The sequence below is a fragment of the Carlito syrichta genome, unplaced genomic scaffold (assembly GCF_000164805.1).
Source record: "Carlito syrichta isolate Samal-C Ts95f unplaced genomic scaffold, Tarsius_syrichta-2.0.1 Scaffold304386, whole genome shotgun sequence".
Lineage (NCBI taxonomy): Eukaryota > Metazoa > Chordata > Mammalia > Primates > Tarsiidae > Carlito > Carlito syrichta.
In genome coordinates this window covers 187,519-206,205 of record NW_007248482.1, presented here as the reverse complement: position 1 = coordinate 206,205, position 18,687 = coordinate 187,519, and the positions used below count along the sequence as shown (strand labels likewise).

Genomic DNA, 18,687 nt, shown 5'->3' with positions numbered 1-18,687 from the left:
GAACTCAAGTCATAGTTGACACCTAAAAACTGTTTTATGAGTGAATACATGAATGATGAATTAGATAGAGGAGGAAACAGAGTGATTTGATTTGGACTGGGATCACACATACACATCAATGAGGAAAAAGACACACAGATCCTCCTATACAATCAAAATGTTTTATAGTTCTTCCTGGTAAGAGACAGATATTAGACTGTGTTGACCTTTAATTTACCTTTGTAGAACATAGTTTAAAAAGACAGTCTGGCTCATAAAATAAAATAAGTACATTGTAAATCCACTAACTTGAGATTTTTATAGTGGAAATACTGATAGATTTGACCTTTAATGAGTTTCTCTGCTTTCATCAATAAGTAGGTTCTATTTTTTGTATTAGAAGGACTGTGATTTTGTGGATATCTTATGGTGTATTTTGGTTGGTTTTTACTTTAGTCACCTTGGCAGAAATAAAGAAGTTTTCCTCGTGGAAATCCAGATGCATGCTAACAGGCAGAAGGGAAAATGATAATTTGCTTGATTTATGACTGTTCAGATACAACGTACACTGCCCAGGACCATGCCTAGGTTTGGGTGTGTCCATCTCTACGGTCCACACATTGTCAACCTCTGTCTGTTCAAATCAGATGAACTGTGGAAATCAAGGACTGTCTTCTCACTTGTTAAAAGCATACCTCAGGATGGGCAGAGCCTAGTAATTAAAAGCACAGATGGTATGTCAGTAGTATCAACATTTCTTTAGAAGCAAAATTGGAAAATCAAAATGTAAAATAACACATAAGAACTAGACACCTCAAGCATGTAATTGTATATTTATTTCTCTTTTTAAAGAACACTCCTTAATGTAATTCAATATACAAACTTGGTTTCACAGAATTATAATCCACTATATAGCACAGAGATAACCCAGATTGTGTGTGTGTGCGTGCACACACATGTGCGTGAATGTGCACATGTTGTACCCTCCCTCTCTTCCACTTTTCTGGACCTACAGACAAAGGCTCTTCCAACTCTCAACACTAACCAAAAGCCATTCTGAGTGTCATATACAACAAACATCATCCTCCCACGAGTTTTTTGCCCTTGAAAGACTCTTTTCCCCATTCCCCCTGAGATAGCCAGGAGTGTGACACTCTTCCCCCATGCAAAAGGGTAAGGTGACCTCCCCTAACGCAGATGTTAACCCTGTTCCCACGTGGACTGGCTGACAGGAAGAGCTGGGGAGCCGGTCTCCAGTTCCGCCCTCCCTGCCTCCACACCCAACCCTCAGAGTTCAAGTGCGACCCTCTGTGTAGCCTTAGTTCCAGTTGCCATCCTGTGCAGCAAGAACCAAGGACAGGTCTTCTCCGTGGACAGCGCACAGCACTGCCTGCCAAGCCACCGGGCCGGCCGATAACCAAGCTCTACACAGTCCCATGTGCTTTGTCACTTTAATTTTTAAAGACACCTAGCATAGGTCTGTAGCAACCTAGTGTCCAACTGAGTTACATAAAATTGTACCAGTGATGCACTTGTACATATTTACATGGGGCGGAATGTTTTCCCATATTTTAGATGAGTATATAGATCAACATGTTCACATAAGACCAAATACTTTTAATATTATTTATAACTGATTTATAAAGCTTTGAAAAACTCACAATAGCACATTGTTTACTTTAATGCTTTACGGTACTATCAGTTTAAAATCACAATCAGCACTTAAGTTATAGTCAATCCAGCAAACAAGAGACAAAAAAATATACAAGAATTAAGAACTGACTGATACATCCTTTATCTTTTTTTTAAACTAATGCATAAGTGCAGAATAAGATACTCTAGTTTAAATATTTTGTTTACAATGTACATTTTTGTTCTAGTTACGCAACAGTAAATCCCATGCTTCACATAGAAAAGCAATCCACAACATTAAGAAAAAATGTACAATTTATGAAACAAAGTAAATAAATATTAGTATTACAGAATCAGAGCTGTACATAAAAGCTGTTCAGTTTTAATCATATAAAAATATGTTTTAGTGCAACCTCACATATATATTGATGCTGTTTTGCTTTACATCATTTAGATCCAAGTGTCCAAAAAAGGAAAGAAATTACATTTATTACAAAGCAGATACACAAATTCTAAAATATGTACAAATTACTGCTAAAAAATGCTTATAAGAATATAAGCAAAGTAAAGAAAAGGCACAAACATCTGTACAATTTTAAAAGTACCAGACCCAATAGGTTAATTTCAAATTTTGTTTTGGTCAGGCTCATGATGACTTGTTAATTTACCTAATTCTTTTGATATAACAAAAGTATATATAATAGCAAACTACTGTAACTTAGGACAGGCATGCTATAAACTTGATTACCTCTATTTCTAGAAAAACAGAAACAAAAAAATGGGAAAATGTGGAAATGAAAGTCTCCATGCATCTTAGATCAATGTAGTTGACTCTTTTCTGATGAAGGTTCTTTGCCTTCCTCTGTGCTTGAAGATAATTCCTTGCTGCTGTGAAAGTCCGACTGTTTGTCATCCACACAACTCTTGCTGTAAAACGTGGAGTGAGCTAATGGAGTCTGTGATGTACCAAAATTGTCCTTTTCACCGTCATGCAAGTCAGGGTGGGTGGCTGAGGAACAGGGCTGCCCTGGCTCAGCTCCACTAAAGTGTCTAATGCTAACATGTGCACTTCCCAAGGGTTTCTGGTGGGGCTCTTGCACCCGTGCTGCCTGATCTGGCCCAAGCAGAGCTGCCTCTTCTGTGGCAATCCGGAGAGAGGCAATGGCTTTTGTACAAGTCTGTATGTTTTCCTCCTGTTCCCGCTCTGTCGCATTCAGGCTGTCTTCCGAAGTGCTCTGTTTCATCAGTAGCCGAGGAGAGGAGGGGGCGCTAGGTGGACCGGGTGACTGCAAAGCGTGAGGAGCTCGCTTCTCATGCTGCTTCGAAAGCCCATAGGGGTCCTTGGCCAAGGACTCCCTAGAAGCGCCTTTCTTCTCCTCGGAGCCCTCCATTGGCAGAGGCAATGTGGGTGGAGGATGTAAACCGGAAAGGGCCGGTGGCATGGAGTGAACCATCTGGATCCCACCAACGGGCACCATGGGGATAGGAGCTCGCACTTGTTGCTGAGAGTGGAGTGGAAGATGACTGAAGACATAGTCATTAGGACCCTCAGGGAAAAGGCTGGAGCCTGGATGTTCATAAGCACCTTCTTGGTCTCCATAGAGACTGAAGTAAGGAACCTGAGGTAATCCTCTTCTTAAATTCTGCACAGGGAAACAGAGAGCGCACAGGTCAGATCTCGCCATCTTTACTCTTAGTTCGGCTACCTCATTCATCCACCCACTCTACGCATGCATTCACTACTTGGGTAGGCTTCACTCCCTGATCTTTTCATTCGTTTTTCATTTTTCAGAACAAAAGCGATGTCTCTGGTGTCTTTGATAATACCTGAATGAAGGTGCCAGCCTGTAAGAAGAGACTTTTGTTTTTAAACAGCAAGATGATAAAGCAGTCGGTGTGTTTTCTACTAGGTACAGAGACACATTTCAGATTGTCTTTTTCATAAAAAAGAGAATGAAAATAAAATAACGGATAATTATCAGAAAAAAGGTTGCTGAGTAAAAAACACTAATAAACACTAATAATAGATTTTAAATTCAAAAGGAAGTAGAAAATATTACCATCTGTTTATATACTGGACAGATTTGTAATGTTTTTCTTAAGTGTTGATGAGTATAATTGGAGTGACAAGCTTGAAAGCTAGCTTTTTAGAAAAGTTTTCCACAGAACCGATGACAAAGTGGTAGTGAGGACCCACAAACTGGTTCCTCCAAAGTTAAAGATATCGGTCTAAAATAATGAATTCCTGCTCAAGAGATGTTCAATGCAGAAGACTAGCTTCTTCATCAAATCACAAATCAAGGCCACTTAAATCTGACATCAGTAGCAATTTTTTTTTGGTTGGTTAGGAGTGTCACTCTGTCACCCAGGTTGGAGTACAGTGGCACAATCATGGCTCAATGCAGCCTTGACCTCCTGGACTCAGGCCATCCTTCCACCTCAGCCTCCTACATAGCTGGCACTGCAGGTGTGTACCAACATGCCCGGCTAATTTTTTTATTTTTTATTTTTTGCAGAGATGAGGCCTCACTGTATTGCACAGGTTGGCCTCTAACTCCTGGCCTCAAGTGATCCTCCTGCTTCAGCTTCCCAAAGTGCTGGGATTATAGGTGTGAGCCACCACGCTCAGCTGCATAGCAATTTGAATAAGAAAATTATCCATCAGAGAAGTATCCATCAGTGAATATAAGTTGTATTATATTCAACTACATAGCTGGGAACCAGAGATGACTGTGTCTTCATTATTTTGTTTATACTATTATTTCCACTAAATATCTTCTTGGCAATTAATGAATTAAGGATACTTAAAATTTTGAGCTAGAATTACAGATTTCATGAACCCAGACCTGAAAATGGGGAATTTATTTTCTACATTCTTTCTGTAGTGAAATATAATTTACATTGTTGGGTTATTGGGTTTAATGAGATTATCAGGCATCAATTACTATGATTCTTTTTTCTAAAATGGATTTTCATCTAAAAGAGACTCTGTTTATTTTTTATTCTTTGAGAATTTAAAGTAAATATAAACCTATACAATATGACAGTAGTCGAGGAGAGAGGAAAAAATGTGCTAACTCATTTCAAGGACGTTTTGTTTCTAAAACTCAAGGTATGTTCTCTGCCATCAAGGATTCATCCAGATCTATTTAGATCATGAGACTGGCTTAGAAGCTATAAATTATGCATGGTTTCTGCTACTCTCTGCCAGTTGTGGCCCTTACCCTGCTCTGGGCCGCACCTTATTCAAGCTGGAAGGAAACATGACTTCTCCTAAAAGTGTGAGTGACATGGTATAATCATCTATCCTATGGTCACCATGACCTCAGAAGCTAGGAAAGGTGGGGATTTTATGGTATGAGAAAGGATTTAAATACTGCACACATACAAAATTCTCCTTGTATTTATTCTGGTTTAGAAAAATGCATGTCTCTTTTTCAGGTGGAAGATCAGTAATATCTACAATAACACTCTTTGAAGAAAATCCAGTGAATTTTTTTTTAATCGCAGTTAAACACAGATTCAAAGTTTAAAATAAAATGCAATTTCGTTATTTTTCCATTTTACTTTGGCTGCTGTTCTATGACGTCTACTGCATACACCTCATCAGAAGGGAGACATGCGAGGGAACCCAGGGAGTCAGAGAGAGAGAGAGAGAGAGAGAGAGAGAGAGAGAGAGAGAGAGAGAGAGAGAGATGTCCTATCATGTGATGCTATTGACCTCCTGATTCCATGCTGACAAAGGGAGTAATAAATTGTTCTCTCAAACTACAATACTAGTCAACATGTTCCAAATCCAATAAAGTCTTACTGGTGTTACTAAGGAAAGTTTCCAATTCAGTCCTTCACTGATCAGAAATGAAGTGATTTCAGCCAGAGAAGTAAGTGTACAAGGAGAGTTTCCACCATGCACCCACTTTCACTCCAGACCCCGCCAGGGACTTCCACACATCCTCTCTCCTCCTAGCCCTTCTTTCTTCACCCACCAAAGAAACACCCAGCAAGTGTCCTCTGCTTTGGTTTTTACTGTGTTTTGCTGTCCTGTTGTCTTGTAATTTGGGCCTTATCAGAAGTGGATAAACTCTTATTTAACATCTTAATTTCAGTAAGAAAAGTTTTGCTATGGAAAAACGAATAATGAATTCAAGAGTGAACCATGTTATATGTATGTGAGTACAGACTGTAGACACACACACATACCCCTATATCCCATGTACAGATCTGTTGATTTCCCACCTTTTCAGCAGTGTGTCAGTAGGGACTCCGGAAACAAATGCAACGTAGGAGGTGGGAGAGCAAGAGATTCCCTGGGGGCAGCAAGGAGCAGGGGAACTAATGCTGTGAAGGTGAAGGGAGAGGTGACCCATCTGTGCTCAGTCACTGGCTGGGGCTGCAGAGACAGCATGGCCTTGGCCTGAAGACAGGCCTGTTCTGAAGGTGAGGACATACCAGCAGGAGGCTGTCAGCCCACTGCATTCCTTACAGCTGAGTGGCACATTCTTCCAGGGATAAAAATCTGCCCACCACCCTGGCTACCACAAACAGATTAAGAAACTGTGTCCAGGAGGTCAAGTTATCTGCCTAACATCACACAGATAACAAGGGACAGAACTGAATGCTGACTGCTTCACTAGACACAATCTTCATCTACACCACACTGGGATGGAAGACCTGGCCACATCTTTGTTTTTCATCTTGCTATTTATCTACCAGAACTTTGAAAAGGAAATGTAATTTTTGTAAAGACATGGCCAGAAGCCATATTATTTCATCCTCATCCTTGAGCCACACATAATAGATGCTCAAAAATATTTACTGAATAAATGGATAAAAGACTCTTATCTTTTTATACTATCTTTTTATCTTAAAATTAAAACTAACCAGAGGGCTTTCAGGCAGAAATGGCAGGGTGGTAGAAATCCTAGTGACTGCATATTGTCTCCTCCAAATCTGTTCCCCATGATCACCATCATCCCAGACTGAGCCAGAGTGAATGTCATGCTGGGCTACGAGATTCCTTCACACTATGGTCACTGTCCCGTGAGGCCTCCATCAATGTTAGGCAAAAAGACATTGCATTGCAAACAGAACTTCTATCAAAAAGGCATATTTTTAGAATTATTCCAATTTGATATTTTCATACATTATTCAGAGAGGATGAAGCTTTCATTTATTATGGCATTAAGGAGAAATCTCTCTCATAGTATGTCAATTCTACTTTTCTCTGACCACAGGATCTTGTACATATGTCACAGAAAGATGAAAATTCTCCTCTGTCCCTCAAAATGGTATGAGAAGGCATAAAATGAGAATTGCTTGGGATCCACCGCCCTTGCTTCACGAAGGACTTCCAGATCTATTCTGTGATCAGAGTGGCAGGCTATAAATCCTCTAAAGAGAATTAAACTGGGTAATAGTCCAAAGGCTTCATAAATGGTAAAGCTTAAAAATTCTATTAAATACTCAGGTGAGCTGGTATTTAAACACAAAAACAAACAAACAACTCCATTACCTCGGAGGGCACTTGCTGAGGGAGAGCCTGAGCCCTAAGAAAACAGGAAGTCTAAAAAAAAAAAAAGAAAGAAAAAAGAAAACAGGAAGTCAAGAAAGCAGAGGGAGGATGTAGAGGAGATTTCTATGACATACCTTCATCATAAATTGGGATAACGGCAATAGCGACCATGGATTACTCTTAAGCAGTAGGTTTAATGCAAATTTATAGCAGAGCACCTGTCCTGCCTCATTCCATGGCTCAGCGAACCATGGTGTCTCTTTCAATTTGTGTAAGATTTTAAATAATGAATAAAGTGGACACGTTGGTGCAAACTCAGTGACTGGTAAAACCAATCTCTTTTCAACAACTTTCTGGGCATATATCCCCAAATTAGATGAACACCTTTAGTCCACCTTCCAATGCCTTTGCTCAAGTTGACTGTGGGTTGCTATAACTTTTTATAATCACAGTGTATCTGCACTAAAGTCTTATTTTTTATGACTGCGATTGACTGAATATGTCCTACCATCTCACAAATGCCACAGTCTCAATCCCCTTGGTCAGTGCCAAAGCAGGAGCTGTAGGGATGGCTGCAAGAGGCTCATCTAACACACCAGCCAGCATCACTGCACCTGTTCCGGGGATAGCATTTGCTACCCCAGACTCGGTACCCCACGATCTGGGGGATTTACAGTTCTCTAAATGTGCTGTAATGGCATAAACTGCAGAAGATCCCTTCTTTGTACTTTTGCTAAGACACCAAAACCTGTGGAAATTACCTGTTTTTCTTAGCTTGCTAATTTATTAGCTTGACAAATAAGTTAGGTCCCTATTGCAGTGTATGTTTCTGCAGGATATGTACCATCATAACAGAGTTGGTACTAGGCTTATGAAAAGAGGGTGCTGGGGACTGGATAGTGGAATGTAGCAACTTTCCTAAAGTTCAGAAATGACAGCCTCAGCTCAGGATTCAGAGTGGTGAAAGGTGATGAGAGAGAAGGAACCGCTACCAGGGCAGTGGTAAGACAGAATTGGGAGCTGGCAGTGCTTCCTTTGTCCATGAAGGATGGTGTTGATGCGAATGACAGCAGAAATCCAGAACAAAGAAGGTACAAGAAAGAGTAGAGATCGGAAAATAAAAACACACTTAAAGCAAACAAACTCCAGAGGTACCATTCCTTTGTCTATGCTGTGTCCACTCTATTCATTTTTTAAAATCTTACACAAAGTGAAAGAGACACCATGGTCTGCTGAGCCATGGAATGAGGCAGGACAGGTGCTCTGCTATAAATTTGCATTAAACTTACTGCTTAAGAGTAATCCATGGTCGCCATTGCCGTTATCCCAATTTATGATGAAGGTATGTCATAGAAATCTCCTCTACATCCTCCCTCTGCTTTCCTGACTTCCTGTTTTCTTAGGGCCCAGGCTCTCCCTCAGCAAGTGCCCTCGGAGGTAATGGCTAGAAAAGCAGATATGTTCATGCTTTTGAACATACCAAGTGTGTTCTCTTGGTATGAACATACTAAGTGTATTCTCTCCTCTCCCTGAACCCAACCAGTTTCACACATCCATTCATGCTGGGCAAGATAATGAGTGTATTTTTTTTTTAAAGTTTGGGAAGTCAAGGCTAACATCTGAATCAGAATCCTTACCTGATGAAGAGTTACATGACTGATACCTAAATGTCTCTGTGAGTGTCTGCCTATGCAGCCAGGCATTCCGAAGACTTCGCCCTATTTATTCACAAAAAGGTTTCAACTCAGGTCTATAATTAGTTAAGTTTAGATACCCCTCAGAAAGGCCTCACCTGCCCCTAGCTGGAAATACACCACTGCTCTGATACAATAATCCATTTGGGGTACTGCCACAACCATATGACTGACTATAGCATGCAGTAAAAATGCCTTCCTGCTGTTTTCAGTAACCACGTTCACTCCTTGCCATGTAGATACCCATGTTATAATAAATCCCCCACCAGTGTGTTATCAAGAGGCTCCAATGTGCTTTGACATATATTAAAGAGAGTGAATTATACTTACAGGAGGCCCTAATACAATTGGCTCTGCTTGCAAATACTGCCCCATGGACAATTGTGGGTTATGGTATAAAGCCCTTCTGGGAGATGGTGCTCGTATGGTGGTCATGTATCTTCTCTCTCTTCTGGGCGAGAGGTCTCTTCTTGCCGTGATGTCTTTCCCAGGAGACACTGGCCTCCTTGGGGACAAATGCCTTCTTGGTGAAACATCCCTCTGGGACATCTCTCTTCTCAATGCAGCTTCCTTTCTTGGTGAAAGATGTCTCATGGGTGACAGATCTCTCCTAGGTGATAAATGTCTTCTGGGAGATAAATCTCCTTTGGGTATCAGATACCTCTTTGGTGAATTATCTCGACAAGGTGAAGAGTCATATCCTGGTGAGGAATGGTGGCTTGAGGGTGAGAAGTCCCTAGGAGAGGAGCCTGGCTCTGAAGGCAGCATGCACTCCTCATCCATACAGCTAGGTATGTCCAACCTGTCTTTGTCTGGTTCCGAGTCTGTACTTTTGCTCTGGAATAGCCTCTGGTATTCTGTCATCTGGGTATCTTCACAGGAGTCACTGGGTGTCATAAGCTGAGTAACCTGAATACTTGGCAAAGTGACCAAATAGCTGATCAATGAAGAATGTCCCAGAGAACTATCTGAAGGAACGCCATGGGGTACGGTGCCAACGTTCACAGGCAGGGAGGAGAACCTAGGAGGCTGGGGACTGGTGCTTCTTGATCTTGTTTTTGGTGTTAAATCTCCCTGGTCATCAAAGTCATCCTCATCTTCATCATCATCATCATTATCATCTCCATCCTCACCATCTGATTCTTCAGCATCTGAGAACTGATGATCAGTTGAAATGCTGGACATGCTATGCTTCTCAGCTGCTTTGTGCAAATCTTCCATATTTTCTGAAACAAATTGAACAAAGATAATGGAGATCAAGATCCACATGTCAAAGTTAGAAGCTTACTTAGGCCCTTCTCTTCTCTTCCCCAAAGCCTTCCCCAAACTTCTAGCCCCCAGACACAGCTATATCTCTGAACTCCATAACTTTCATGAGACATTTGCCTATGTGACCTTGTATTGGTTTTATCCTTTGATGTACATATGTGGTATATAAACATTCTCAACTTACAATAAGGACTCCAGAGTAGGACCTTATATCTCAGGTATCACCCTACTCATAGAAAACCCGCAACAAATGAGTATGGATAATTTTAATGATGATGCTAGAAGAAAAGGAAAAGCAACTACCTGTCTGTACAGGTGCAGGTGCAAACGTATGTATAATCGGTGTATCTCAGGAGGTTTGTCCAACCTCCCCAGGTTCTCTATTGAGGTTAATATTTTCCTATTGGGCTTCCACTTGATAGGAATATTAGCACATTAAAACACTTTTAAATTTCCCAAAAAGCCTCATAAAATTTAAATCGCTATCATGACACAAGTGCAATTATATTTCCTTCATGACTCTAGATAGAAGTATTTTCATAGTAAGGCCTCTTTCCCTCCAGAGTCAAAACTGAAATGTGTTTATTTCTACTCAGTAGGTTTCAAGCAATTCAGTTGTCAGATTTATTTTCTATATTTAATATTTCATAAAATGAAATGTGATCAGTTTTAAAAAATATATATAAACTTATTTTACCACCTTGGCCACAGAGCTCCAGTGTGCATAGGGAAAAGGTCTGTCAACTAAATTATGATATACCTGCTTCCTCAGTTTCTGTATCATCCACTGATGTCATGGAGACTCCTAATTCCAGGCATTTTTTCATGTGTGCTTTAGATTTCATATGCTTTGTCAGGTTTCCTAAAAAACATAGCCCAAACAAAGGGGGGGGGGGAGAATAACTGGTTACTAAAACGTAAATTCATTGAGAAATGAAATAATTTCATTACGTTCATCACATAACATAGATTTGTTTCTATCCACTACCCCTTGCTTCAGACTTAAGAAAAAGGATTTGAATTCTGAAGATATCAATCCCTGTGAGCTTTGGCTCAATCTCAGTATTTCTTCATTCTAGAAGATGTGTAGAAGTCCAGAGTCACATCTTTTAAAGAGTAGGCTCCAAGCAAGACTGCAGATCCCAGGCTTCCCTGCCTGAAAAGGGACCATATCTATCCAAATGCACCAGACTCCTGGGATTCCACATACACAGAACAACACAAGCTGGTCACACTCCTTGGAGATATTTTAGAATATAACATTCTCAGCACACCCAGTGGACCCCAGACTTTCTGACATTAATCAGATACAGATTAACCTCCAAGGATCCTTACTGGTCAGAAGAAAAAATACACAACTAGGTGGGGTCAACCTTGTTGGTGCATTCAAAGAGCCATACAAATATTTAGCCAACTAAGCATTATTTCCAGTATTTAGTACCTATCCATCTGGCATATGTTAGCAAGCTTTATGATAGCAGTTTCTAAAATTCTGGAGCAGCAATATTCCCTTTTGATTTGTCTTGAGACTCCTATCATGCTAAGAATGATAGGAGACATGTACAATTATACACATGTACAATTATACACATATATACATATGTGTATGTGTATGTATATATGTATATGTAGATTTATTTAGTTGCTGTATGAAATGTGAGAAATTCTGGAAACAATGATCCAATCACCCTTGACCTAGACTCTATTGAAAAAAATTATACACACATACACACACACACACACACACACATACATAATATGTAAAATTCTATGCCATGTAATTTATCAAGACATTCAGGAATAAATTCAGTTTAAGGGGCCTTTATATCCACTTCATTAGAAATGGCCATAATATTATACGTGCTCTTTGATGATGTTTTAGCAATGCTTTAAGAGAAGGCTCCCTGAAATTGCCGTAGAAACTCAACACGCTGACATCATTTGTTCCTCTTGCAGGGATGTTTAGGTCACTATTAATGTAATATGTAAGCCACAATTCTAAACTGGGACACTTATTTATTATTTTACTTATATTGCTTTATTATTTGCTTATTGCTTATATACTTATAAATTTTACATGCTTTTTTGATCTTTCTAAACACAAATATTTCCAGGATCCTATTGTTCTTATTTATCAAAAAATTATATCTATAACTTTTTGGAGCTCAAAAATCTTATAGACATATCAATAATTCTTAAATCTGTCCATTAATGAAATGTATCTATAAATTAATGGAAATCCTCTGCTTCTGCCAGGGTGCAAATACACTGTGTATGTGTATGGGTGTGGATGCTAAGTGTGTCAAGATAGTTTATTTAGATCTTAATATGTATTTCTTCTATATTTTTCTCTCCACCCATTCCAAGGATAGTCAGGCTTCGGACTCCCATTTTCAGAATATGTTTGCAGCTAGAAATAGGAGTCTGAAACAAACCCACCCTTACTTTGGCTTGTTGAAGTTATGAGCTTCTAAAGTAATGTACTAGGGCAAGGGCAGAGAAGGAGAGTGGAGAGGGAGGCCTGAAAAATTGGCAGAGGCAAAAAGAAGGGACTTGCCCCTGCAAGGGCACTCCTGTGCTCAGAGGATGATGTGAGTTTGGAAAACAGGCATTTCGGCCTGAGGTGAAAACTGGCAGGGTTTCCCATGTTGTTTTTCTCATTCTAAGATTCTGAGACATTTGCACATTCCCAAAGGGTGACAAGGAAACGCCAATAATGACCAAGAATAAATTATTTCCTGCATGATGATGATTCAGAGCCAGACTTAATTTGATTTTTTTTTAGATATCTAGAAATGTGTCATTTCTTCATCCAGTTTTCCACACAACTATATCCTCAGCAAATTCTAATGCCCAAGGAAGATATGATTTGTAATTAGTGAATTTGCAGTTCCTAAAATCGGAGTTTTCATTTTCTTATCTTCTAGGGATTCTCTTAGTAAAGTTCTATTTAAAAGGGTTGATTATGCAAAGGTGAATGGTATTTATTTCTTTTGAAATGCAAATGAACACACTTTCTCTCTTTTTCAGCTTCAAATGAGGCATTCCAGTAATACAAATACCTTTTTAATAAAGAAGAAAAAGATATGTTGACAGATATGTTCCATTTCTGGAACAAATACAACAATTTAGGATTTTTGGCTCTAATAGAAAATAGGAATACATTTCTCTACCAGAGATTATTTTACTTGATATTTTATTTTTCTTAATAGGCATTAGAGCAGATTAATTAGAATGCAAATTTAAAGATAAAACATTGGAAATGATGTGAGGTTGGTGAGAAGGTGCATACAGTATCCAGTAGATCTAATGCAAAACACACTTCTACAAAGGCCAAACAACCTCTAATTCACTATTGTTTGTATTCTGAGAATATTGGGTTTATGAACATTTTCATCATTTTATAAAAAGATACTTTCTTAAGCAAAATATTTTTATGTAAGTTACACATTAAAAACAAATTTTAAAAAAATGTTTCAAGGCAAGTTCTAGTTTTATAAGATTAACAGCTGTGGCCTGAGAGTAAGAACATGTCTCTGTGCTGATAAATACACGGAACATAAGCTATCAAATTTCTATGCATAATTAATGCAACTGTGGATGGAGGGGCCCACCTGGGAATCTGTGGATCTCTACATTATTTATAATCTTGAGACTGACCATGTTTTCTTCCCAGCTGCTGCCTTGCTTTTCTAATATCACCGCATGTGCAGTATTTCAATACCGGTGCAAATATTATCTAGACCACATCACATTTCCAACATGAAGTAATAGCTATCCAGACAATTCTTAGCCACTTCCTTTGGAGACAACTGGCCTGGACCTAAGTCTATAGCTCTTAATTAGGTCATAAAAGGAGCCTCACAGTCTCACATACATCCTTTGATCACTTACATGAAGAGAAAATACATTTCATAGAGTCATATTTTTACAAATAAAACCATTTTATTGTTGATGGGGGTTGGTTATAAAATAGTGTAAAACATAAAGTAAATACAAAATATATAAACAAATATAAAATATATAAATATAAAATAACCATAAGAAGAGTACTTTTCCTTTCAAAAAAGTCAGATTTCTACCTTTTGTTTTGAAGGCAAAGTTACATAACTTGCATACGTAAGGCCGAACATCAGTATGGGTGCGGATATGTTTTTTGAGCATGCTTGGCTTCTTACAGCGAATCCCACATTCTTCACAAATGTACTTTCCACGTCCACGTCCTCTGACATATACATAATCTTCATTTGATTTATACCTGTTTAAAAAGGGGGAATCCAGTGTGTTTTAAAATATTCTCAGCATGTTATATATCAAACTGAGAGCTAATTATATGCATGGCAGATTTTTTATGAGGGTCTTTTACAAACAAGTATTCAACTTTACTTCCATGAAGCCTGCAAAATTTATGCAGTAAGTGGCTGAAAAAACTAGATAATAGATTTGGCCCTGTAAACTAAATGGAATTCTACATGGAATTCAAAATGGAATTGGTTTCACTATTACATGTAAATGTATAGACTTAGGGAATAGATGTTCAAATGGGTTTACATAAGCTTCAAAGAATTGTAGACCTTTGGACTGGATTCTAGTATAGCCTCCAATCACGGGACATCCAAAAAGCATGCCAATATATTCATCATGTATTTTTTGTTAACATTACATCATCGAAACTATGCATGTACAACACACACAACCTCCTAAGTTTGCTAAAATAAGTATAACTGATAATATAATTCTTCATTGCAAGTTCCTATTCTATTTTTACAATCCTGGCACGAGGGTGCCTCAGAAATTTCTAGTTTACACAGGCTGAGCTCAGCTCACCAACTGTTGTCTACAGATTTGATCTGTTCTTCCCAAAGACCATGAATCTGTACTAACGTGGAGTCTAAATTTCAACTGGCTTCTTGAAGGTACTGTTACATAATGAAAACTAGAGATTCTATTTTTAATCAAATTTGCATTTGCTTCCAGAAGGCTTTCATAGAGATGTCTGAAAGGATATCTGAGGTCATCTAGTTTAATCAAATTGGTTAGATGAACAAAGTCTTAAGTGTTTCCTTTAATAATCAAGGGAAGAAACCTATCCAGTGCTCAACCATTCCACTTTGCTTAGAATAAAATAAAGCATGATCTATCATGGAGTCTAGTAGCATTTTATTGAATAATTCAATGAATATAGCTATCTGTTAAATCACAGCTAAGCTAGAATTATGAATCTAATGTCATTTTTGGAAAGATATTCCTTGTTCAGGGTTCTTTTATAACTTCCAGAGGCAAACTGACATGCAAAATGCCCTAATTCACTGTGAATTTACTTAAAGGCACTAGATTTATAGTTTTCTACATGCTAAAAGCATTGCAACTTCCCTATTTGGGGAATAAAATCCTCCAACAGGAATAAAAACAAATTTAGCTTTAATTATCCAATCCATTGAATAATTTTTAATAAGGAGAATTCATCCACATATTTAAATACCAACTCTGCTGTGAATGTTACTTAATCCTAACAGTATCTACTTTTTGCTCAGTACTGATCCAGGTGAGAGCTAAGTAGAGTCAAATATATGAATAATCAATTTTGCATGCCTTTGGTTCCTTTAATGTTTTCTCCTTTTATAAGGAACTTCAACTTCAACTTGTTCTTTAAAATTATTTGAATTTGTAGATACTTTTACAACACTTTATCTGAAAGTTCAAAATACCATTGTCTTTTACAATAGAGAAAAATATAAAGATGTAAAATATCTTTCACCTTTCAACTTTACTATTCTCTGCCCCTAACTACATGAAATTGCTTATGTGATAGAGAATAAAATAAATAATTTTAAAGAAAGCTAATATTCTTCAAGCTTACTATAGCCCATCATCATAGTGATGGCATATCATTATATTGTCAAATAATATAATTGCATTCACAATGTTTTATAGCTAATTAACTTGCTTCCATAATGGAAATACAGCAAAATTCTGTATAAAATATGATATGCAGATGATATAAAATATAGTATGCAATATCTATTTATTTGAAAAATCTGTACAAATAAAATATTTACCATACAACAGACTTGTAGAAACATAAATCTACTTATTAGAAGAATTAATGGATTTTGAAAACAATAATTTAAAGATCCTTTAACTAAATTATTAAACCTATCACTTAGATAACATATGAATCATATACACTTAAAAATTTGGTTTGTAATACTTTTCTTTTAAGTTATCATTTTGCAATCACCAAATAAGGGGAGGTGACACACTGTTTAAAAAGAACATTCGATAACCACCAGGCAGAAATTGGGCCAGGGATTCGGAAATGGCTGGGACAGAGCCCATAACACAGGGCAATGGAAGGAGGAGGCAATGGAATACGGGCACAATCCTCTTGGATCATCAAAACACAGCAATAAAATGTTCACATACGCTTTTTCACTTGTGTCCTTCGTGAGTGGAGATGGGCTCCCCAAAGCATACAGTAACTGTGAAGGTCTCGCTAATCTATTGGTGCAAGTGCACTGCTATGAAGAAGACTGCTGAGTGAGAGGGTTGATTCAGTCACAGGGACCTCTCAGTCTCTGAGGAAAGATAAAATCTATATTTCTCTCGTTTGTGTTAAAAGATGGCGGGTGTCAAAAAATACTGAGACAAGTTTCATGACTACATACATCTAGGATTTTAGTGGTGAAAATACTAGACACATCCAAAGGGGGCAGAACCAATTGGAATAATACCTCTCCAAACTGGTAACACTATGTGAGAAATCAATATCTCATCTCACTAAACATTCAATATCTTACAGTCAAACAAATAACATTATTTTATTCTCCAAATATAACTGGAATAAATTTGTGCTCATGAAAATACATAAATTGTAGATTTGTTGTAGAGATAAGGCTAGTTACATCTTAATCTCCCAAGTGTGGTTAGTGTACTTTAAACTTATTAAAATTTAAAATCCTAAGTAGGTTTTTCCTTCCATGTGACTGAATTAAAGATAAGTTTCCATCAAAAGCTAAAGTTAGGCATTACAAATATGTGTAATTTTTCTTAACTATACAGATAACAAGGTCATTGAACCTTATTTCTTGAATTTCTGTGACTTAGAACTCAACATTTAAAAATAAATTCCTAAATACAGAGAAATTGTCACAGACTAGAGGAAATTGGGGAGACAGGACAACTGAATGCAATGTGGTACCCTGACCTGGATCCTGGAATAGAAAAAGGATGTTGATGGAACTGGTGAAATTCCACTAAAGTATGCAGTTTAGATGATCAGAAAAGCAACCAATCAAACAAATTAACCAATTCTTAGGATTATATATGAGTGTGCATGATTTCATTTTTGTAAGCATAGAATAAAAATAGGCCCATTAATAGCACAAATTCCCATAAAAAAATCAAAGAATGAAAAAACTTGAATGACATAAAGAGTCTACCAATTTAGTAGATTTTATATTAAATTAGTTACACAAAAACTTAAGGCAGAGGTTTGGACCATACACATCAGGGCCATTTTCATTAAAAGCAAGTCCTAAAAGTAAGGGCATGAACTCATTATCCATTACTAGACAGACTTCAGAAATGTGACTAGAAAAGGGATTCACTTGAAACTCCCAACCAGGGTAGACAGAATTTTTTTCATGCAGGCATCCTTGACCATTTACTTTGACTTATAACTGAACATTTCACATTTGCATTTATGTTTTCTTACCCTCCTTCAAAGATTTTAATTCGGATTGGCTCAGTTTGTTTGGATCCAATATCTTTATCTCCATGAACATCTCCTTTCCCTCTTTCCTTTAAGATATTTCCCACTAGTTTCCGTTCTAGTTTGCTGCCAAATAAAAAGGACGCATCAGGTTTCATCTGTAGGACAAAAAGAGAGAACCATTTTCACATCCTTTCTCTAAGACACAGTAGTCCCTATACCCCACTCTTTCATAATCTTGGAAAATGACCCTAAATACTACACTGAAAGAACAGGAGCTAATTCTGTAAAACAAAGGACACTAGGGATAAAATCAGAGAAGAATGACAGTTTCCACCGAATAAAATCATTTTGTTTTTGTAAAGTTATACACACACACACACACACACACACACACACACACATATTCAGTACTCACTCCGTACAACGCTAATAAAGCCTTAAAAGACACATTATATATATATATATATTTTTTTTTTTTTCTTTTTTTTTTGAGTTGAAGTCTCACTCGGTCACCCAGACTGGAATGCAGTGGCCGCTCCCGGCCACCGCAGCCTCACCTGCTGGGCTCCGGCGATCCTTCCGCCTCAGCCTTCCGAGTAGCTGGAATTACAGGCACGCGCTACCATGCCCAGCTGATTTTTTGATTTATTGTAGAGATGAGGTCTCACTGCCTAGGCGGGTCTCGAACCTGCGGGCTCAGGCAATCCACTCACCTCAGCCTCCCAAAGGCGTGGGATTACAGGCTGAGCCACTGAGCCCGGCTACATTATATATTTTTAAGTAGCAATAAAAATAATCTATACTAAATAAGTAGTCTAAAAATTATTGAAGGGAAAATAACATTAGTAAAAAATACTTTTAAATCCTCCATTTGCTTCCTTATT

The 18,687-nt window shown here is 38.0% G+C and overlaps 1 protein-coding gene across 1 annotated transcript in view; it reads right to left on the bottom strand.

Moving 5' to 3' along the window:
• Nucleotides 1–793: 793 nt before the first annotated feature.
• Nucleotides 794–18,687, bottom strand: part of HIVEP2 (human immunodeficiency virus type I enhancer binding protein 2) — an 84,232-nt gene continuing 66,338 nt past the window's right edge. Inside the window, exons 5-9 of the mRNA XM_008059827.1 lie at nt 17,804–17,958; nt 14,169–14,344; nt 10,847–10,948; nt 9,148–10,043; nt 794–3,254 (exon numbers count right to left, since the gene is read on the bottom strand). Coding sequence (XP_008058018.1) covers nt 2,430–3,254; nt 9,148–10,043; nt 10,847–10,948; nt 14,169–14,344; nt 17,804–17,958 — 2,154 coding nt within the window. The 3' untranslated portion in view covers nt 794–2,429. The remainder of the gene's footprint in view (nt 3,255–9,147; nt 10,044–10,846; nt 10,949–14,168; nt 14,345–17,803; nt 17,959–18,687) is intronic.